Here is a 24754-nt window from a genome sequence, read left to right as displayed (position 1 = left end):
CAACCCGTGTGAAAATGGGAGCCACCTCTTCATTTGTAATGCCAGCCAAGGCATCTCCAGAGCCACCTCACTTATCCAGAGAGATAAAATGAAAAGGTTCTTGGCGATCCTTGAACGTATAACTTAACAGCCACCAACGTAGAATATGTGGCTAAGGTAAGGGTGACGCTCCCTTGAGGAACCAGGGCCCATGCTGCTGTACCATGCTCTTTTTCTGAGCCCTCATTTTTCTAAACCCTGTGCTTAAACCTACATTTAAACATTAACCCCAACCATGCTTTGTCACAAAATGACTAATCTCAAAGTTCTTTTGCATCAGAACCCCAGAATGTTGTTTGGTCTGAGTTGCAGTCCCTAAGTATCCAAGAGAACTCTGCAGGCTGCTGGGGGTGGTACTGTGGAGGCATCTCTGCAACCTCTCTACTGACACCACCATTCCTAGGACGAAGCTCTGTCCAGGGTGGCCTTGACTCAAGAGCCATCCTGGGGGATCCAAGGAGACTAAAGTAGGGCAGTAGCCTGCAACGGGACTTTAATTTGACCTAGCTTCAAATCCATATTGACCAAATATATCATTGACAAGGGGAGTGATTATGGAATCTGCAAGTATCTGTTCAAGGGTTTGTCTCTTGTTGACTGGAAATTTACATCTGGTCCAGAATGCTATGTGTTTTCGGTATCTAAGTTAGATAGCGCATGAAGCATTTACTTTGCTGCTGTGTGAGGGATCAAAGCCAAGCCCTCGGTGAAGCACCCTACCATTGAGCCATTCCAATAGCCAGGGCCACAGATGGCACTTGTACTTTTGAAGAATTGTATCATCTCTTTCTAGACTGGGTTCATTAGCTGTCCGGGAGCTCCAACTGACTTTTGGAGAGTTCTCACACTGTATGTATTTACCCCTCATTTAGAATCTCTTAGAGAAATTCCTAGATTGGGTCGGCGAGCTGGTTCAGTGGTGAATGGCTACTGCTGTACATCATGAGGGTGGGAGCTTGAATCCCAGCACCCACAGACTAAGTTCATCACCTGGTGCACATCGTGGGCAGAAGCAGGAGGATTGATGAGGCTTGCTGACTTTCAGCCAAGCCAAGAGACCAGAAACCCCAGGTGCAGAGGAGGATTCTGCCTTCAAAGAACAGGTGAGAATAGAAGAGGATGCCGTATACCCCCTCTGGATTCTGCTTATGTAAGCGGGCTCACACATATGCATATACTTAAACAGACATACGTTTTAAGCATAAATGTTGATTCTTGTCTTTCGAGGAAAGAAATCTAATTGGGTAGATGTTCTTTAAAAGAGAGCACTGAACCAAAAAAAGAAAGTAAGTGCTGGGTATATGATTATATTCTTCTATCCAAAAATATAATGAAGACTTAAATTGCTAACTCAGGACTAGGATCTAGTCTATTTTTCACTTTTGCAGGAGTGTAATTTCACAAGTTTTAGTTAAGTTGGGCATTCATTTCTCTCCTTCCATTCCCCTTTCCATCCAGAGTAGTTACTTGTTTTGTTTCCTTATTTATGTGAGGGTAGCAGACTGAAAAGAAGAAACATCATTCTACTGTTGTATTATTTTTAGTCATTTTTACAGTTCTGTTACAGATAGGTATTGGTTGTAACAAAATAAATTTGATTTGGCCTCTAACTGGCCTTTTAGTTCCCAGTTCCCAGCCTCTAGGAGACATTAATGGGAAGCCCTTAACAGACTCTCAAAATGCATCATCTTTGCTTTCATCAGTTTGAAACTTGTGAGTTTGTTCCAACATGCTCTTTGAGAAGGATGATGTGGGGTTGATTTTATAAACATAGATTTTATAAGCGTAAGCGTTTAAGCTGATATACAGTTCCTAGCCTTTTCCTTTGTCCAGCATGACAATCTTGGAAAAATTTCAATTTCTTTATAGTCTGGGAGCAAAAGGGGGTACACTAGTGTCTCTTGAGAATGTCTTTGTCCCTGTGATGGTTACGATGAGATGCAAATACATCAGGGGCTTACTGTAGTTAGCATGATACTGTGGGTCACCAGAAAAGCGGAGGAAAGACAGATACAATTGTATTTTGGTGAGAAATGTATCCTATACAGGCTCACAAAGCTGAATACTGGTCCCCAGCTGTGGCACTGCTTGCAAAAGTTATTAAACCTTTAGGAAAGTTATGGGGCTTTGTTACAGGAAGCTTGCCACTGTGGTGACCATTGAGGCTCTATAGAGAGGCCACAGTTCCCGTTTTCCATTTCAACTATCTGCTTGCAGCTGAAATGAAATCAGCTGGCCCAATGTTCTTGTAGCCATGTCTGCCCTCAATATGACAGACTGGCTTCTCTTGGAAGAGAGGCCAGAGCAAATCCCTCTTTTCAAAGCTGCTTTGTATCAGGGTATTTTATCATAGCAACAGAAAAGCAACCAATACAGATGTTTTGAGAGCCAAGAAAAATAAAACCTGATTCATACTGCTGTAAACAAACATGGACTGAGTATTTTTTTTTTTGGCAAAGGAACATAAATTTGCACTGTGACCTGAGGCTTCTTGCCATTTAGCTTGAAGCATCATGGGAGGTTTTAAAGAAGGATGGCAGAGAGGAGGATACCACACCTGTATTAGGAAAACAAAAAGGTTTTCAAGACACCACTGCTAACCCCTGCTGATCTGGTAGCCAGCTGTGCCACTTTCAGGCTCCAGTATTTGAGGTTGTGAAACATCTTCTGAAAGCTGGTCTGAAGGGAGACTGGAGGCTCCGGATGGAAAGCACACCCCAAACCTGCACTTCACTGCTGCTTACAAGTCAGATCCATTTGCCAAGCCTAGCAAAGCTCACCACCTCCTTCCAAGCAACTGCTTTCACAGCAGCTTCTTCCGACCAGTGTGCCCACAGCAACAGTAACTCCCCATGTATTCACAAGTCAGAGAGAATAGTACGCTGAAGCAACTTTCCGGATTTCCAACACTAGCCAATGTTGCCTAGGACATTTTAGGGCTTTCTCTAGTTTCTCCCCACACCTGGACAGCTCTGATTTCCACCTGTCTGCTCACCCATTTTGAAATGCTCTGTGGTTCCTTAGTGTTTCCCCCTGACCAGAGACAATGAGTGAACCGACTTTACTCTTAATGTTTCAGGATGTCCTTGCCCTTATGTTATTACTAAGGGTTGGAAAGAAAATGTTTGAGTATAGGAGCTAGTAAGACAGCTAAAGATGTTTACTATCAGGAGCCAGTGATAGAAAAAACTATAGGGTTAATAGAAGGTTTAATAATATAAGCAAGAACAAAGGCTTTCTTATATACAGTTTACAGTGTCAGGGATTATTTTAGCAACCAAAGATGTGAGCAAAGCTTTGTTCCTTGAAAGTTGAATATCAAGGAGATGCAAATCCCAGAGGTTCACATTGTCCCTGGAGAAATCCTACCCAGTCCTTACTTCTCTACTTTTTCCTGTGCTTACTGATTGGCCATAATGTCACTAGAAGTTTTAGGGACAGGATGTGGGTAGTTCTTGCGGGAGTTACCCATGATAAGCTAAGTATACGCAGGTCACCCAAAGGAAGTTCTTTACTTCCAACCGTTACCACCTGCCAGAGTAGGGAACAGCCACTGATAAGTTGAAATGGAGGCCTGAGTCTCAGGAGTTTACTCTGAAGCAAAACCTGGTTGCTGGAAGACCCACAAGCTGAGATCACCCTACCACTACCCAAGAACAGACCATTCAAAGGAAATACCTAACATTCCAACCATAGTAGTAGATAGGATCAGCTGCCAACACACACTCACCAGGACACCCCTAGACAAATGTCAGCCAATCAGAGGTCTTAAAACCTCAGAAACCCCTCACCCCCACGTTTACTACTATAAAATCGTATTCTAACTGAGCTCGAGACTCTCCATTTATTCCAATACGTTGGACATGCGGAGAGACCAAGTTTGCAAACTTGTATAAAATAAAGGCTCTTTGCTTTTACATACAGAAGTAGGTCTCCTTGTTGGCTTTTGCAAGGACTTTGTGGATTTGGACATACCAGTTCTCATAAGCCATGCTAGAACACAAGCCTTGGACAGGCTAATTAAGGAAACAAAATAATCAAAAATCTGGTTGAAAGAAAAAAAATTATTCAATATGGACTACTAATAAAGAAGATAAAATCCAGTGACTGCCTCCCCCCAAGGTCATCTTTGGGGACCTGGCATGAGATTTGGGTTTCAATAGAGGACAAGAGGTACTTATAACTCACGAGTCTTAGTCAGACAGTGGCCCTACCCATCGCTGACCCATTGCTGTCAGAGTTACAGCCTCTCCCCCAATGAACTCTGACAGGTTATCAAGACTGTAGACATTCTTCCCAGGAGATGAAGTTCACCCTTGGGCCAGCATATGGACTATAGTGTTTTCTTCTACCCAGCATGATGTTAGTGGAGAAATTTCAATTTCTTTATAGTCTGGGAGCCAAAGGGATACACTAATGTCTCTTGAGAATATCTTCATTCCTGCAAACATGGTTAAAATGAGAGGCAAAGATATCAGAGACCTACTGTAGTTAATGTGATAATGTCTGTCACCAAGGCTTACTGTGCAATTCGAAGATATATACTTGCTACACATATCTGTTACATAAATATGCACAACTGTAATATTTAGGTTTCTACTTAGACACCCCCCCCCAAAAAAAAAAAAAACATGTCCCTTGTCTGCCAACACTGGAGTTCTGACTTTTCTCCTTACTCTCCTTAATGAACTTTCTTCCCTGGTGGTAATGGAAATTCTTTCTTCCAGGTAATGCTTTCAAAGGATCCGGACATGTTCTTTTTTTTCTCATACTCTACATGTACTCCACCACAAACCCTTCTGACTCTACCTGGTTCTATATTCAGAAATGAGAACTTCTTGCTATCCCTTGCACAGGGCATCACTTACTGTATCATAAAAATGGTTTTCCAATTGGGTTCCTGTCACCTACATTTTCTCCTCTCACTCCCAAATTCATCATTTTATAGTAGAAATTAATAAGTGTCTCATTGTTCTATTCAGTACCCTGTAATGGCTCCCTAACTCCTTCAGAAAAAAAATAAATCTTTACAATAAATCATTAGCCTCCAGAAACTAGTTTTTAAATATTCATTTTTCTAGACTGGGTCTTGTTCTACAGCCGAAGCTGGCCTGGAATTCAGGCTTCTTCTTCCTTATTTTCTGAGTTTTGGGTTTACAAGCAAGCAGGACCACCCTAGAAAGGGGGTGTTTTCCAGGAGTGCTCTGTGTTTTGGTTTTTTTTTTTCTTCAACTTTCCCACCCTTTCAAATTTGTCACCATAGCTTACTTGAGATCCATTATCATGACAGGTATCTTGCTTGACCTAACTCTCATCTGCATGGGATGCTTTATCCTCAAAGCAGTAATATTAACTTTTTAAGGTCTTAAACTAATTGAAATTATATTACATTTACAACTTCCCCCTTCTTTTTCCTCCTCCCAAACCCTCCCATGCACTGCTCTGCTTGCCTACTTAGCATTTCATGGCCACCTTTACATACTGTGTGTGTGTGTGTGTGTGTGTGTGTGTGTGTAAGTGTGTATGAGTGTGTTTGCGTGTGTGTGTGTATTCCTAAATACAGAAACACAATCTTCTCCATCTGTATAATGTTATTTTTATGTAACTGTTTTCAGGGCTGATCATTTGGTATTGGATAAGCGATGGCGTGCTCTTGATCCTCTTTTTCTGTGAGGTTCTCTCTGAACTTCCTGTTTTAGCTGCTCACAAACAACCTGTATCTAACACGCCTTTGCTCCTTGCTTTGTTTTATTCTCTTCTTTTCTCTCACCACAGAATCTTCTAAGTTTAGTGTTTACTTTTAGCTTACACTTATAGCTCTTCCCCTAGTCTATCCTTCTTCTCTTCTTCTGGAATGTGAGTTTCAAATATGTATGGACTTCCATTTTGCTCTTTGATTTCCTTTAGTGCAGAGAATAGGACTGGACATTCCACAGGGCCAGAAAATATGTGTTAACCGTCTGGGCCTATAACCTGGCCAAATCGATATTTCGATGACTCAACATTCTGTTTAGAAAACACAGAGTCACATGTAAATATATACATGAAGAAAGAAAATTGAGTAGAAATTTCCGGAACATTCATTCATCCTCCTTATCTCCTTCCCTGACTTCTCATTGCATCACTGCAGCTGCTAATACACACAGAGAGCTTATAAATCCTGTGAGACTATGCAGCTCTTCTATTTTCTTACTCTCTGTTCTCATTTTTTATTTCACCCTTTAAAAATAACACTGTTCAGTCTGGCTGAAATTTGGAAGGAGAAGCATGAGTCAGGATGTACTTCCTTTGGGAGAATTCAGGCAAATGGAAGATAAACTGGTGCATAGCAGGAAGCTGTGGAGCTTCTGTTAGCAAGCAAATGTTACAGGGATGCATTTGCCCATTGCAGCTGCAGAAGTTGAGGCGAAGACTCTCCATAGCTCATCTAGGTCGTGGGTCACTCTGTCAGCATCTTGTCAATGATTTTGAATGAAATGTGCATGGCCTATATAATACATAAAATATAAACGAAATACTATAGCTTAGGATTTTTTACTGGGAACATTTTAAGTCATCAAAGGAGTTGGTCTCACCAATTATCATGAGATGAGCACACAGTTTTGTCCTTAAAAATGCTAGGGGACAGAAAATTGTCATGATGAGATATGGACTGGGTTAACTGGAGTAGAAGACCCATGATCATGACCATATGCTCTCTTCATTTACTCAGACCTCGTCTACTCTTTGCATAACAACAACACCCTTCTGTCTCCAAACTTGCATAAAAAGTTCAACATCATCTGTCCTTCCTCTGGAAGAAACACTTCAAACAGGACAGCTCGGAACGTGATATTTGAAATGAAAGAACAATACTGCTTGTGTACAGAGCCGAGTGAGGTCAGTGGACAGCTCAACAGAAGTTACTGTCTCATTAAAGCCACTGACATACGAAGACCACCAGGTTCTAAGGCTTTCCATATTCTTGTAACGAGAAGAAATAAAATGTGACCTTGTAGAAAGCAGTACATAGTATCTCCTATCAGAGACAAGGTCTCTGAATTATTCATAGTTTAGTTTTTCTTGTTATCACTGTCATGCACTTCTGGCAGAAATTGATGTGGCAGTCCCCTCTGTATGCTGTGAATACCATTGGGTAATAAAGGAACTAATTTGGGCCTACAGCAGAGCTATAGGGGAACAGACCTACATGGGAAAAACTAAGCTTAATGCTGGGTGAAAGGAGGCAGCGTCAAAGAGATGCCATGTAGCCCTGCTGGAGACAGACGCTGTAACTTTAGCCTGTAAGCCACAGCCATGTGGCGATACATAGATTAATGGAAATGGGTTAAATTAAGATGTAAGAGTTAGTCAATAAGAAGTTAGAGCTAATGGACCAAGCAGTGATTTAAATAATATTGTTTCTGTGTGATTATTTCGGGGCTAAGTGGCTGGGAACCAACAAGTGGCCTCCCTCCTTACAACAAGAAATGGTGGCTAATATATTATAAATGTTTCTAAAATTAGGGGTATATCTGTCAAACTTGTTTACTGTTCTATTTATATATAAACTGTGTAGGCTGGTAGCAACAACATTCTCAAAGATGTAACAGAAATGAACAGGATGTTCCTCTTTCTTCTGTTGTAAACATATTCAGACTTTAAAATGTTGTGGCTGGGCAGTGGTGGCATGCATCTTTAATCCCAGCACTCTGGAAGCAGAGGCACTCAGATCTTTAAATTCAAGGACAGCTTGGTCTACAGAGCAAGGTCTAGCACAGTAGGGGCTACACAGAGAAACTCTGTGTCAAAAAACAAACAAACAAGACTAATAATCTGTAGCCCCTATGAACCATAGCCAGCATAAACTACAGTCACTATGAACTGTAAGATACCATTTACATGATTGCCAACTTATTAAGATGATGTGGAAATGAACTTGTTCATGATAGAACATTTTTCATGAGCTATATAGCTGTCTTGAGTGGCTGCCTGTGGATCTCCACTAAACAACTTAGAAACTTTGAAGTTTGCTTATGGGGGACATCAGACTGAGGCACACAGGCAATCTTTCCTTTGTTTATTTATTTATATGTGTTTGTGACTGTATGCATGCATGTATGTAAGAAAAGGGCATTAGACTCCTGGGAGCTGGAGTTGCAATCACTGTGAGTCACCCAATATGCGTACTGGGAACGGAACTCTTGTCTCCTGCAAGAGCAGCAAGGATTCCTAACTGCTGCGTCATCCCTCACAGCCTGTCTTATATCAAATTTGTAAAGTGACTTTCATGAACTTTCATTTTACAAAATATGAAATGAATTCAATTAATGTTCAGCGCAAGATAATCCCTCATTATAATGTGTGAAATTGACTGAGAAAACTAAGTCAGTTCGCTAGGTTAGCATCAACTTGTAGTTTCATGTACTTTCCAAAGACAAAATATCTCACAATGAAACCTATTAAACTCTTATAAAAATCAAACTTTATAATTAGAGTATTTAAGATTTAGGAAATTATATATGATACAATATTTTACAGAGGCATTTTGCCTTTCTAGTCTGTGTGAATTCACACACAGAAGGAAGGCATGTTAGGAGGAGGACTTCCGGGGAAGAGCTTCAGTGAGACAGGAAGTGGGAGAAGAGAAGGTGTGGGGAGCAAACAGCTAAGTTATATAATTCATGAAAGTGTCAAACCCAGAAAGACAAAGTTTCTTCCTAGGTTTGCAAAACCCAATAAACATTAATTTCTAATATTCCTTTTTGTGTGCTTTGCAAGTAGAATTATTCCAAGTGTCTGTCCCAGTTAACCCTCATTTGCCATTAGTGTCCTGTGATCAAATCTAGCACCAAGTGGTCTTTAGAAGGGACCACACACTGAGGCTGAGAAGAGGTGGGAATCTTCTGAGCTAGGAGGAAAGGGAGCACTGAGAATTCAGGGTTTCCATTATTGTTCAGCTGTTGCTCACAGGACTACCAGCACAATGCCCACATTCCCTGGACAAACTTAGTAGACAAATGTGATGCTACTAACTGCTCCATCTCTCTGCTCACATATGTATATGTACACATATATCTATACACATTTGCATATGCATATGTAATGCCCTATACATACATACATATATATGTATACACACACAGACACACACACACATATACTCCATAAACACAGGTATACAGATATATGCACACATATACATGCACACATATACATGTACCAAGCAAACTATACATATATATATATGTGTGTGTGTGTGTGTATACACACATCCACAAACCTATATACACACAAATATATTCTATACATATACATATACATATATAAATGTTGTCTTTGCTGACAACACAAAACACTAGGTTAAGTAGGCATCCCAAATAGCTACCATTCATAAGCCCAGTATTTACATTTGTGTTTATCTTTTTATTTTTTGTCTTTCCTTGTCAAGAAGCAGAAATACGAATCTGTGATGTCTGGAGCACTCAAGGTAGGAACAGCAGATGACTTACCTGTCTATTATGGCACACATGTCAATGGTGACATTTGCAAAGCTTCCTGGCTTCCTCTGTGCCACTTCATTCAAATTTACAAGCTGATCATCTATCTGGATGAGCTGCATGCATCCTTGAAATGATGGTTGAAGGGCAGAGTGACTGGCATTGTTCATGTGATTCAAAAATCCTGTGAAACAGAAGGAACAAGAAGTAACACAATGAGTATCCAGCAAGCTTTATTAAAGGCCTCCCAAGTATTTGAGTAGACACAGCCATCTGACTAATATTGGCATTCCTTTGATTCCTGCTGACATAGTACAGGTGTGCTACCTCTTGAAAATATGCAATTTACTTTAGGCAAGAGTCAGGCTCAGGGGGTGGTTTGAATGAGAATTACCCCTATAGGCTCACATATTTGAATGCTCATTTCCACAGATGGTGGAACTACTTGGGAAGGATTAGGAGAGTACCCTTATTGAAGTAGGTATGGCTCTGGGTGTTCCCTAATCCGAATTGACCTACTTTGCCAATTTAAACTGGACTCATTAATCTTAAATTATTTGCTAATCCATTCTTTTCAATACTGTATGGTTGACAATTGACTACCAATGCATACAAAAGCAGGAGAATGAACATATGCCATTAAATGAATACAAGTAAATACTAATATTTATTAGAAAATAATCAGAGTTTGGTCATTAAGTGATTTTTTAAATGTTCTATTTTGATTGATGTAGTAATAGTTGACTACAATAAAGACCCTTTTCCTCATTTCCTTAATATGTTTCAATATATAAGTTCTGAAAACTGTCATTTGAAGTTCCTTTAAGGTATCATCTAAGAGGTACACATTATTTTCCACCAATATAGCACTAGAAAAAAAAGACTACGCTAAATCCTAACTTAAAATGACATGTTCTGTTTCAATACTGTTTCATGGTTGTGTATGTGTGTGTATGAGTGTGCATGTGAATGCCTGTGTATGTATGTACTCATGTGTTTTTAAACTATGCATTTTCATTGGCATTGACTTAGCCCCTTTACAAAAAAGCTGACTTTTGGATAACTTGTCTACTCAGAATGGTTGTATGCACACAATGTGGTTTCCACTTGACTAATCATGATAAAACTGAGTAGGTTTTAATGGCTAAACTTAGCAGACAGAAAACACGCAGCTGTAACTTTTGTGGATGCTCTTAGCAAAGCTATCATTGGGTTCAGCTTTTGTGAATACTTAGGAGTCTAAACATCCACATTCACTTGGAAAGATTTTTGAAATGAGTAATTCTCTTTATGAGTGAGAACGCCTGTGAATCAGAGCAGCTGCACAAAGGCTCCTCGCTTCCAGCGGGGTGTGATTAAGTTCCCAAAACAAGACGACAGCATCCACGCACAACAATGTTCTGTTTGGGCTTGATACTTTTGGAGTCTGAAATTGTCAAGTCTATTCAGGCTCTTACATGAGAGGTATTCTAGGAGAAGATAATTATAGGAATAATCACTACATAGCCATCGAAAATAGTCCTGAGTCTTGTATTATCCTTAACGCTTTTAAGAGGGATCCTATTTGCTCTTGTGTGCAAGCTTCCACACTCTTCTGTAGCATCTTGGACTTTGAGTTTGACTTTTTTTCTGTAGACAACAAAAAACTGCGAAAGTGGTATTAGCTTGTGACTTTCAAGGCCCATTTCTACTGGGATGTACAAGTGCTCATGTTTGCCAGCAGGGATTGTTGTCGGAAGGCCTATGAGAGATTGTGGAAGACGTCCATGACTGAAAACATGTTGCGTGGCATTAGTGGGGTGGATGAAGAGTGAATTATTGTTACCCAACAAAGTAATGAGTAAATAAGCTCTATCTGGAAACAAATTACAATAACGTCCCCAGGGAAAGTGCAAGTTAGCTTAATGTGCCTTCAGAGAATCGCTGGTCAGAAGCCTAATGTCTCTCAGGGAGGCAGTCACTAACAATACAAGGAAAAGGAGTCGAAATGGTCCTGGAATGAAAGCACTTGGGATCCTTACTGAGTTGTAGGCCAAACTTTATCAATGTTGTGGTTGTCTTAGTTAGGGTTACCATTGCTGTGATGAAACGTTATGACCAAAGGAAGTTGGGGAGGAAGGAGATGAAAACGACACAGGATGGCAAGACGAAGAAATGAAGATGAACAAGTTGTGGAAAATCAGTAGGTCTGAATCCTAAAATGGAATTGACAACAATTGCCTCTCCTGGTTCTTGAAACAATATTGCCCAGTGATTTGAGTCTGACTTGACATTGGCAAGACTCTGAAGCTCACACACAGATATTCTAATGATCAACAACTTCAGAAACAAATTTCAGAAGAGATGTGGACTTTATACATGGACAAGACATAAATAATCATAAACCATAACTCTATCTGCAAGATGGCTATCAATCATCACATTATAATTATATTAACCCTACTATACTCTCCTCCCACACTGAACCAGCGCCTACCTGTGTGTAATCATTAGAACACTGCCAAATATTTAAATATGAGTTACGGTTGCTGAAATGTATGTAGATATTCTTAAGCTCCACTCTCAGTTGTGAGGGAAAGCCCTGCTTCCCCCACCCCCACACACACCTTGTTCTCTAACTAGTTGGTACTTTACTCTATGCTCAGACTTAGACTTCTGTCCTAGGTTTAGCAGATAAAATTCCTTATCTTACTTGAAATTCACTCAGTTTATTCTTCTTGCTGACAAAGCCATTCTGTGCATTTTCAAGGTTTTAAATTTTTTTGATTCAGAAATACATCAGTGGAAAAAAAGTTGACATTTGTTCTGACTTCAGAATGCCAATCTAAACAGTTGCAAGTCCTACTTAATAGTCATAGTTAATCTAGTTGAACAGAACTTAAAGAAAAATAAAGACTGTTGGCACCATGGCTGGGAATCTAAACAGCTGAAGAACACTGTTTCTTTATTTTGTTTGTTTTAAAGTCAAGGGATGTTAGAAGCTCAGAGAGAGGCTGACAGCGTGCTATAAAGTCTTCAGCATTTTGTTTCCAATGAAGCCTTGAAAGAGTGAATCAAGTATTTAGTAATCACCACCTACTCAACCTTTCTGAATAAAGCAGTCAACAACATATTCAGCAGCAACGGTGGGAAAGGCTGTTTTCAAGTGAGCAGGGAGTTAGAGTGTGCCAAAATGCCTTCCACCTGGCAGGTTTGGGAGACTGATAAGGACAGAGGTCAGTTGAGCCAGAATATTGATACACAGAGGCCAGGGAAAGCCAGTCTCAATTTTCTAGACAGAGCTGTAAAAACAGAATGCAAGAAACACTGAATGAACTCTGTGGGCTGGGGCAGGAATTGAAACCCTAAGCGTGAATTTGTGGTTTGCTGTATCGGTAATCAATTTAGATATGTGTGGTTGTAGTCCAAACACTGTACACTGTTGGTTTCTACCATCTAAGTTGGACAGTCTGAGTACAGGGTCATATGGCAAAGAGTGTATATTCCTACATCTCAGATTTGGTTTGTTCAAACCAGGACCCTAAAGAGAAATGACAGATTCGGGGGTTTGGATGGAGCAGAAATACAGTGAGTCTGGAATATTGTGTGTTGTTTTAAAAGATAATGACATGGTAGGAAATAGCGGAAGAGTGACAGAATTGCGTCAGAATGACATGAAGTAGTTATTGCTGTCCAAATTCAAGGAAACTGGAGTACAAGTTTCTTTTATAATTTGAGAAGAAAAATTTATATTTCATTCATTGCTAAAAAAAATGATGGGAAATACTAAGTATAATGTGAATCCATATGTAAATGTGTGTGTAAAGTGAATAAGTCAGTGTGGAACAGATCAGAGAGAGCTCTCCTGTAACTTCCTGGTAACCCGCAGTGTAAGAGGGATACTGGAGTTTGAAAGCCATCCTTTGACGAGCCTTCTATTAGCAGCCAGTTGGGCAGTAAATGTCAGTGGAAGCTGAAATGAAAGCCTGATGGGGACCACAGTCTCAAAGATCTCTTCCAAACAGTCATTGGAGCTGACCATGTTGGTGCACACCATTGTCTCAGAGATAACTCTCTGGAGGCAGGCAGATGGATCTTCATGAGTTCAAGACTAGCCTGGTCTAGTTGGAAAGTTCTAAGTCAGCCAGGGCTACATTGTGAGCCCTGGCAAAGAAAAAAAAAAAAGAAAAAAAGAAAAAAGAAAAGAAAACCTAATTATTGAAACGACATGATTTGTGTGTGATCAAGGTGTCAAATATTACTACAGTGGCAGGACCAATGGACCCTGGATCCCCTGACAGAATGCAAAATAGGAAACTAAAACATGGTCTTTAATGTTTCTGCAAAAATACATGTGCTTCCCTTTGTAATATCAGACCAAAGCAAACAGATGCCATCTGCAAAAGGAGAACTTGAGATGCCCAGCGACGGTCAGGCTCGGGCAGTCAGCTGAGGATCGGGTTCTGATTAGCAGGGAGCAGAAAAGGAGAAGGATGGGTGAAATAGGCAGCCCTGACACGGGTTCTTCATTATAACAGACATTATTAGAGGAGGGGCAAACCCACACTTGCACTTGTTATGCTGGCAGTCTTTTCGTTCTTCCAATAATTTTTTTTGGTAAGTTTCAAAGTGTTTTAGAAACAGAAACTTATGCTAAAATGTTGTCTCAACTGATAGCCTGTTCCGGATTAAATTTATTCCATCTTAATCTGTCTGTATTCAATATCCATAGATTTTTCAATAAAATTATTTTCCTTTAGCCAGTGGTGGATTCCATCATCCAATGTTTTTTAAAGACCTTTCCATATCATTGATGCTTGATTGGCAAGTGAATATTCCACGTATTCTTCCTTTGCAACACAGGTGGCATCCGCTTCAAGACCAATTATTCTAAAAGGTGGTTTCCTTATACTTATCGGTTAGGTTTCTATAGTTTTGACTTTTAAATTCATGATCATGGTGACCCTTGTGATTACATATCTCCTATTAGTTTTAGATTCTAGCATTTCTTTGCATCTACATTTGGCTAAAAGGGAAATAAATTTAAGCTTGAACAGTAGTCAGAAGTTAGAAGGCAATTTTCTTAAAAGTAATTTTTATCAGTTAATTTTGATGATGGAATAGAAAAATCAATCTGTTGCCTTTTCCAGGTCTACTATAAGTTATTTGTTTTATATTATATTAATGTTTGACACCTCTTTATATGAAAATATTTAAGGTACAAAATCAAGAATTTTGCACTTATGCTTTTGTGTTATAAGTTGATTAAATTCTGTGTTCTTTTATTATAAGTTTGAAAAGCAGCCAAACTATCATTGGGATCATGATGAGTTGTGAAAAATAACTACAAATATATCTATAAAACAAATATTCAGAAGTTTAGAGTGGGCAGCACATATCAAAGGGCCCTAGCACACCTTACTTCATCTTCTTTTCTACAGATTGTTTAGGCAATCTATCATTTACTATTTATAAAACACCTAATGATGGGATATTTATATCTTGAAGAATGTGACAACCACATTAGTGACGAAAGTCTCAAATGTAAGAAGATAGATAGATGTGATCTAAAAAAAAACAAAATATTTCTCCTGAGTGTATAAATAATATGTCAGTATTAGAATGGGGGGGGGGGTGTCACTCTCTTCTAGGGAGTTCCTATTTGCTTGGCTGTCACAGGGTTTCCTGCTTCTTTCGTGGCCTTCCCAGGTTGGTCTCTCATGCTGATGTCTTTCTGGTGAGTTAAGTGGAGAGGTCCTCAAAGCTGGCCCTGGGCTGAATATGGGTTTCTGGTAGGTTCTCTCCTTCCTTCACAACGACCCATCCAAACCTCTGCCTCAAGTGCATCTGTCTCAGCTCAGAACTAACTGAGCCAATACTTCACTGGCTTTGCTTTGCAGTGCCTGTTTGTGTTCAAAACTCCAGACACATCTTCCTGCCCTTGCTGGAATTCTGTCATCATCCCTACCAGCTGACTTCCCCCAAAGGCTCAACTTCAGTTTATTCACTGGTAAGTCTTGTCTGCCAATCAGCTCAGCTTCCAGCCTCATTTCTTCTTCATGCAGCAGGAACATCTGAGGTACCTGGCACATTTTCCATGGCTCTCACTTCTGTGTGACCATTCAAGTCAAACCTCCAGTCCATTTCCGGTGCTGGTCCAAGGGATCTCTTCTGAACACAACAATCTAAGATTGTTTCTCTCTTCTTATGGAATTATTTGTCTCAGAAAACATTTTCACAGCACTTGTGAAATTCTTTTTCCTCTAGTGATTTGCTATTTTGACACAAAGTTAAGTTTGTACAGATTTACAGATCATGAGGTTATATACTTGAAAAGCAAAATGCTTACATTTCCAAATGAGATGTACTGGATTATTTACTTTAATTAAACTTAATATAATGAGGGTCACTTAATGATGTTATCATACTTTAAACATATGCTTCAGCCAGAATATCCTAAATATATGAGGTTAAGTATGATATTATAAAATATTTTCAATCCTAACTTTATTTCATCATTGAGAAAAAACTTTCTTTCATAAAATTATTGTGAGTCTTATTTTCTATTTTCATATAATACACGAAATTATAAATTATATTTACATTAAGTTGGCTTAATATACAAAGACAGTAGAGAAGATTTTTTTCAGAAAACAGAAAGAAATTTGTAAGAATGTAGAAAATTGAAAGGAAATTCAAGGGATAGACTAGTATTTGTCAAAATAGGATAGTTAGAAATCTATGAAGCAGAATTTATAATGTACTTTTAAAAGCCATTTTTAAAATTGGGCATAAAAGTCGTGGAAAGAAGAGTGAAGAAAATAGAATATTTTGATATTTTCATAAAGATTTTACAACATTTTGCTCTTTCAAAGGAAGAAGAAATGTGAAGTAGATCTCTCAGCTTTAGTTCCTTGGAGGTTGCTAGTATTTCTAATACACAGACAGATCTGTTCACATGATCAGATCATAAAGTAATATTGCCTCATTGATTTTTCCTTATGAGATCACACAGTTTGTTAATTACATTAGGCTCCAGAGTATGAAGATAGCAGGCCATAAGTGTGCCTATAAATGTTATTGCTCGATCATAAAACTATTCAACAAACATATATATAAATATATATATATATATTTATACCATTTCAGGTTATTTTTACTAATGGCTTTTTCTATAACAAATATATTTAAAAGGTCAACTATTACACACACACACACACACACACACACACACACACATATATATGTGTGTGTGTGTGTATATATATATATATATATATATATATATATATATATATATATATATATATAAATCTTCTAACAGGAGATCATTTATCATGCAATGATAGTACCTTTAGGAATAATGGGAGAAAAGCCAAATATAAGGTGAAGAAGTCTATTCCCCAGGGAAAGGTAATGTGAAAGACTAGAAACTCTGCCAGTTGAAACACTCAGAGCTAGGTAAAAAGCAGCATGCATTCTTTACATTATCTCTCCAGAAGAGAATGGAAAATCAAGGGCCTTAGATGATGCTGAGTCGCTTATATTTAGAAAGCATCTTCCCATCTTCATAATGCAGGGATTTGGGTTTTAAAAGTCATGCAGACTAGAAATCAGGCTGTAGGCCTGTGTGGGGATCAGAACATCGCAGTATCAGTAGCACATTAAACCCAAAGTTGCTAAGATCTTCGAGAAGTACATACTAGAGACAATATACTAGTCAGCAAAGAGAGCTGACAAGAAAAAGTGTCTTCTTTGCTTAGTCTATAAAAAGAAAAAGTTACTCTTCAAGAATGCATAAAATATGGAGTTACTGAACTAAATTATGACTTTCAAACTCGCACTAACTGTAGGGTATGGCACTCAAATCAAGAAGTTACTGTAGAAAGTAAGTGATTTCAGGATATTACCATGGGAAGTGAAGTGTAAATTTTCTCAGATTAACTCTAGAAGCTCAGGATTCCTAAAGAGAAAATTGAGACATTTAGACCAGCAATCCCAAAGTACAAAACACCGGAGAAGAAGTAGAATTAGTCTCCTGCTTAAACTGGTTCTACTCAGAATCTTCAACTTCATAATGAAATAAAAGTGATCTCTATTAGAAGCTGGATTTCAAAATTTGACTCCTTTCTTTCCTAACATTAGCAATGGGAGGTATGGTACTCTGTCTCTTGCTGGGCAGAGGTAGAGATCCACAGCTCTGTCAGCCATGCCATCCCCATTCAGAGAACCCTTCCAGTGGGAGCCCTGGAGCTAGGTCAGGAAGGCCTGGAGTTTAAATACATTCGCAGAAGTTTCTGCTCATGTGCTTATCAAAATGTAAACAGAGAGAGGGTACATTTGTATAATGAGAAAGTGTCAGAAGAAACATTTGGCCCCTAGAAATGTCAAACACCTTTCAGAAGTGTAAAGTGTTCGAAATGATTTAAAACAACTTTAAAGGCTAGACTCAAACATATGAGTATGAGAAAATATTTTTTTTAAAAAAAGAAGTGCTACTTAGCTCGGACTAAAGGTCAAATAGCTACTATATAATTGAAAAGTACATTTCCATAAATAAAAAGTCATAGGCTGTGTTTAACAGATGGGGTACAGTCAGAATAAAACTGGGAGTGCAAAGACAGGATTCACAAAGGTAGTTAAAAATTAAAAGTGATTAAAGACATTACGTAGGAACTTGAAATCTAGAGAATGAAAATCAATATTAACATACAGATGTGGAATTTCAGGAGGAAAGGGCGAAATGAGGATAAAGCCATTAAAAGATATTATCTGGGAATTTTTCAGGACTGTTAAAAATGTGGACTCTGGGTGAATAATAATTCTGAAACAAAATGTCTTTTAAAATATTTTAGGAAAAATGAGTTGGGTAATAAGGATGGGAGGAAGATTTAATCAGATGTTAACCAGCATTATCACATAGACTGAATTTCTCAATGAACAAATTCAAATGAAAGTTATTTTGAAAAAATGATAATTTGTCATTAGTAACATAGATCACCAAGAAACATAAAGTCACAAGAGATAAAGATTAGTCTGGGCAGCAATACTGAGAGTACTAAGCATCAACAGCAGTAAAATACAAAAAAAATGTTTTCCCATGAAACAAGCTGTCTTGACCCACAGTCAAGAGTGCATCTACTGATGAGTTGGGGACATTCTTGTTATAGAATGAGGGGACCTGGAGAGAGGAAATGCATTTCTGTTCAGTATGCACTGAGATATGGGATATCAAACTGAGTGTTCTCAACTTAAGTATTGTAAAAAAAAAATGGAGAGAAGTATATGCCTGGACTGGCAGATACTACTCTGCCTCAGTGGTTTGGGTTCCAAAGAGTTAATAGGATCTGAAAGCTTTTCAGTCTCTCTAAAGAAGATGATATCCACAATCATGTTGCCAGATAACTCTTAAATGAAAAAGGTAAGAAGTTGAGGACTAAAGTACCCAAGATTCCATGAATCAGCATCTTGTTACTCTGTGTGTCCTGCAACACAAACAGCAACACATCGTTCTGAAGAAACAATGCACTAACGAAAATAAGGAGGTGACTGTGGACTTTTATCCAAGAGAATGAACAAAGTCAAAGAAAAATGCTGGGAACAGATTGCCAAGAAGCATAGGCTGTCCATACCGAGAGCTTCTACCTCTAAATCCAGTCAAAAATAAATCTTTAACAAATAAATGAGCAGGTGTTGAAAATAAAAGAAAATACAGTAACAGGTTTGTTTCACTGCATTGATTTGAGGGGGCACTAAGCAGTACTGTGCAAAATCCCAAAACACAGAGTCCAGCACACAGCAACACCATTCCTGAGGGCTGTGAGGTGGTGAAGTGCATTTTAAGGCACAACAAAGACAAGAAAATAAATAGATTAATAAAAAGATAAATGTTTAATGATAAAAGTAAAGTCTACAATAATTTAAAAATATTTTCACTCTGTGATATAGTATCCAAGTAAAGTATCTTTTAAAAAATTCAAGTACAGTTTTCTAGAAATTGTCTCCTGATAAGAGCCCCATGTTTTGCTTCTCCCACATCCTAAATCCACAAGTCTCTATAATCCCTTGATTCCCATTCTTTCCTTCTACACTGTCTAGAAGCTCCCTGAATGCTGGCTTGCCTTCAGTAGTCAGCACTGAGCTATAGACACAACACAGAGTAAGCTTCCCAAGCATATGTCCTGGATGATTAATACACAGATGCTGTAGAAAAGGAAGATTTAAATAGACAGAGCTTCCAAGGTCTTTCCAAAAGAGACTAAATTCTTCTGTATATGTATAAAATCTCTATACATCATACTTCCTCTCTCCCACATGTGCAGCCCTTTCTTATGCAGAACATCACTAGCTCTCAGCCCATGGCAGAAGTCTTCATTAATTCCTTATAAAATGCCACATTAATGCTGGCTCAGGGGACCATAATTCTTCCTGTGCTCTGCAGACTCACCTAAATGACGATAAAGTCACAAGGAAGAAGTACAAACTCTGAAATGGGTAAGAGCTGGGGCACAATGCTAGAATGAGATTTCAGTGAAGATTTAAAAGACAGCAAAGTAGATGAAAATGGAAATGCTGTTTCAGGTATTTGCAGGATGTGAGCCAGACGGCATGGCTCAACACAAGCAAGACTCTCGGTTAAGGATTGACCTGGTACAAAGGAACGAAGTGTATGCATTAAATTTGGGAAAGAGACTGCTGTCCCCTGCACTGCTCTCCTAGTTCCATTTATGTTTCTGTGATAAAATACCTGACCAAAAGAAATGTAAGGAAGTAAAGGATTTATTGCTTTACAATTCCAGGTTGTACTTCTCATCATGGAGAAACCAAGTCAGGTACTCAAAGCACAAGGTTACATGACATTCACGGTCAAGAGCAGAAGGAAATGAGTGCTCTAGTTATGCCTGCCTGGTTCACTTTACATAGCCAGATTTTTTTCCCTCATAGTTCAGGACACCAAAGCAGGGAATAGTCCCACCCACAATGGACTGGGTCTTTCTACATAAATGATCAGTCAAGGCAATTCTGCCTAGACTAATCTGATAAAGAAAATTATTTGCCTGTCTCTTGCCAGTTTAAATATTCTGAGCTGTGACAAATTGACCTTTAAAACTAACCACCACACCACACAAGTCTGCAAAAATGTCCCTGATAGCTTTGACGGTCAGCTAGAGTCAGCGATGGTGGAGGTGGTTATGTCTGAAATTGTATCGGTGAAAACAGAACAATTACCAAGGCTACTACACATTGACGAGTGGAATACTCAGGGTTCTTCCCCTTCCAGGCTTCCAGAACACAAAGACCCCGGGAGATGTGAAGTGTCCCAAGGAAGACACCAATAGTAGCCATGGATCCTTGAAGTTACAGACATTAGTCAGCAACCTTCTCCTAAAGATGACCTCTTTTAAGTGCTTGGACAGCCATTGGCGATTTTACTATATGATCACATCGTGACGAATAGCTCATATACCTTTGAATTGTTGAAAGCCAACACTGGCTTCAAATGACTACAATAGAGGGCAAGATTTGAAGCTGTGTGCTCAAATTTAGGAAGAAGAGAAAAAAAAACACACCCATCGAGGCTTATAAATAAATCTTTCCTTGTAACAGTGGGAAATCATGTTCAGAATAGAAAAGGAGACATTTAGCTGAGCCCCTAAAGAGCAGAATCCCATCACAGGAAAGCTATAACGTAAGCTGATTTTTACATCTCCTGTCAGATTTTTGGAGGAACAAGGGTAAAATATATGCATGTTAGACTAAGAAATAATAAAATTTGAATTCAAGTCTGAAAGTCTGTTTACAGCTTCCTAGCAAAATTCAATCCTATTGGAATATTTGAAATTCATCTCCATGAATGGGTTTATTGTCATTGTGACGTTCCATTATTTAGACTAAACTTCTGTCACCTGCTAGAGAGGCATATAACATGAACAGAGTTGGAGTTGCAGGCTATGTTTGCATGCACCTTTTGATGAATGCATCTATCCCAAGTCTGTTGTTTGGAAATGTTAGGGAGATATTTGCAGTATATATTTAAAAAATATGTTTATTCTATCTCCAATGTACATCTTCTGCATGTAAAAATGTGCCAAAGAAAATACAATCTCTTACTAAACCAAAAAATAGAAGATATTAAAATAGAACAAACAAACAAACAAAACAGGGCTTGGGTCCAATAAACTAAAATGTTCCCTACCCTATTAATCAATTTACACAAATCTAGAAGACTCGGAGTGTCTTCTGTCTACTGCATCTTCTGTCTGCTGCTTCTGCCTAGAAACAGCCCCCAGAGAAGTCTTATGGAAAATAAGTACCAATGACTAATATTTCGGCAATTTATTAAAAAATATTAAAATTTAAAGACCTACATTCTTTCAATGGCTGTAATTTGTCAAGATATTATGCTAGTAAAGACATCTTTTCTGCATTTGTCAAAAGGAATTTTGATGATGAGCTTACTTAAAAATATTTAAAGTTGGTTGTGTATTTATCTCAACTTTACAGTTAAGAGGGATTTTACAGATGCTACAGTCTAGCCTGGAGAGATTGTTTTGTCATTAAGAGTACTTGTTTTTGCAGGGGACTAGGGTTTTGTTCCCAGGGCCTACATGGCAGCTCATGGAATTACCAACTGTAATTCCTGTTCTAGGCAATCCAACATCCTTTTCTGGTTTCTGAGTTCACCAGTCACAGACACAGTAATATGTAGGCAAACATGCACAAGCATAAATTATTAACAAATAAAAAGTTTTAAAGACCCCAATGACTTGTCATGATGAACAAAAGTAGTATAATAGTTTTCTTCTTTTTCTCTTTGGATAATATGAATCATAGGAAATGGTGTATCATTATCTTTGACCTGGATCACATTGAATTTTGAGGCTAAGCAATCCAAGACTACCAATATCAGGGGTTACAGTTTGGAATCCTCTGTGTTAAGTCCATGAATCCTTTCTTAATACAAAAGATTCCTTAATATAAATATTCTTATGAAACAAAAAACAAGTGTATTTTCTGAGCAAGAATGTTTAAACGTGCCATTAAATGCTTAGAGGCAGTTTTGATTTGTTGGGAGAGAACGCAGTCCTGAACTGGGAGGCCAGCATGTGAGGGAACACACCAAGAAGAATGGGAGCTAAAGGAGTCCTAATCAGCCAGGGAAGCTCAGAAGAAAAGAGGAGTTGTGCAGGGGAAGGGAAGATGTGGCCTAGTAGGTTGCACCCCAAGGGGGAGCCTTGGGAGAGTCCAGCCAGTACTCCTGGTTCCAACTACGAGGTAGCAGAACCTCAGCTTGCTTGAGTCAAGGATACCTTTATCAAGGAGAAGCACATATCTAGTTCTCTGTTGTGATTCCATTAACAAAGATCATATATCTGACTAAAACTTTCCACTAACTTTTGGGGAAATCAGTCCATTGAAATCAGGTGCACCAAGAGAATTAGACAGAGATGCAGAAGAGATTCCACAGGGCATAAACAATGATACTCAATATTGCATGGTTCTAGGTGACTTAAAACCAACCTGTTTTCTTCGGGGTAAATAAAAGCCCAGGTTAGAGTTGAGGAATGCACACTGCCTATAGCAAATTGAATGGGAGAAAGAGTGACAGAGGCCAAGAACTTGGTAGAAAAATGGAATGTTGAGAAAAGATGCCAAAAGAACATTAAACTGCTGCCTACCATGTTATTCTCCAGGTGATGTTCGCCATTTTTCAGTGGTGGCTTCCCGCCACCATGGGAAGTGGTTTTCACTCTAAGCAGACTGAATGATTCATTCTGTCAGCCTCCCAAAGGCTTTCTTTCTCAGGATTAAGAGCATATCAGCTGAGTTGAGAGGGCATGATGCATGAAAATACGAGCTGTTTCTCCAACATGGACCGACAGCCGGATCACAACGCCCTCTCTTGGGTGATAGAGATGGTCCAGTCCTTCAGCTGACTGTCAACCGAGTCTCCTATTTCCTGGGAATGCTTTTGACAGAGAGCTGTGTCCTCTTAGAGACCTTGGAGTGTGAAAGTAGTTCCCAGTTTCTGCAAACAGCAGTGAAGTGAGGATGTAGGGATGTAGTTTACCTCACAAATTTCTGACCTCTAGTAATTATCTCTGTGTCTCTCATATATGTGCGTGTATATATATATATATATACACACATATACGTGCAATATAATATATAGTTATATATTTAATGTATAATATATATATATATATATATTTAAGTACATACGTATAAAGCAATAGCTGCTATGTCAAAATGGATAGCAAAAATCAGGTGTGGTTGTAGCAGGCTCTCTTGGTCCACCAACCCCCAAATCATGACTCAGAGACTTATTACTTATAAATGTTTGGCCTTAGCTTAGGCTTTTTTCTAGCTAGCTTTTTTTTTAACTTAAATTAATGCATTTCTATGTGATACCCCAAAGCTCATTTACTTCATCTGTGTAATGTCCATCCTGCTTCCCTGCTTCCTCTGTGCTGCCGTCTGACCCCTGACTGGCTGATCCCTGACTGGCTGGCTCCCCTTTTCTTCTCTGCCCACCAGCTCCACTTCTCCCTCCTTTGCCTAGCTATTGGCCATTCATCTTTTTATTAACCAATCAGGTGCCTTAGGCATACAAGGTAAAGCAGTAACATATCTTTACATATTTAAACAAATGCAGAATAAACAAATGCAACAATCTTGACATAGTTAAACATATATCCTATTCCACAAGACATGGTGGCACCCATATATAATCCTATAACTCAAGAGTCAGAGGCAGGTAGATCTCTGTGAGTTCAAGGACTTCTGGGTCTACATAGCAACTTTGAGGACAACCAAGCTTATAAAAGGAAACCGTATCTAAAAGAATTAGCAAAATGTATACATTGTAACATACATGCATAGAATTTACACACTTGGGTGTGTGAGTGGGTAGGCCAGTGAAGATAAGAACTTAGTTCTAAATGTTTATTTTTTTATTGACCAGAGTCAAACCTATAGCCTTACATATGGTGAAAACTTATTCAGCACTAACCTATATCCCTTATCCATAGTTTGTCATTTCTTAACCTATCAAGTTTGTCACATTCATGTTTAGTCATGAAATAATTAATACTATTAAAAACAGCTTAGTCATGCTGGGATCAAGTATTCCCACTGAATATGTGGCTAACATAATGCTTATTAATGATATATCATTGTTTTGAAAAAAATAACCATCACTAAATGAATATCTGAAAAGGTCTGTAAAGCTAGGACTATTCTGATTGTGAGACACA

At 38.7% G+C, this 24754-nt stretch overlaps 1 protein-coding gene across 1 annotated transcript in view; it reads right to left on the bottom strand.

Annotated features, from left to right (window-relative positions):
- Cntnap2 (contactin associated protein 2) overlaps positions 1–24754 on the bottom strand; it is a 2060022-nt gene that overhangs the window by 953340 nt on the left and 1081928 nt on the right. The window contains exon 10 of the mRNA XM_085683653.2: positions 9531–9702. Within this exon, the coding sequence (XP_085539779.1) occupies positions 9531–9702 (172 nt within the window). The remainder of the gene's footprint in view (positions 1–9530; positions 9703–24754) is intronic.

This window comes from Myodes glareolus, chromosome 25 (genome assembly GCF_982192425.1).
Source record: "Myodes glareolus chromosome 25, mMyoGla1.1, whole genome shotgun sequence".
Lineage (NCBI taxonomy): Eukaryota > Metazoa > Chordata > Mammalia > Rodentia > Cricetidae > Myodes > Myodes glareolus.
Note: the sequence above shows the minus strand (reverse complement) of the source record. Positions and strands in the feature narration are given on the sequence as shown.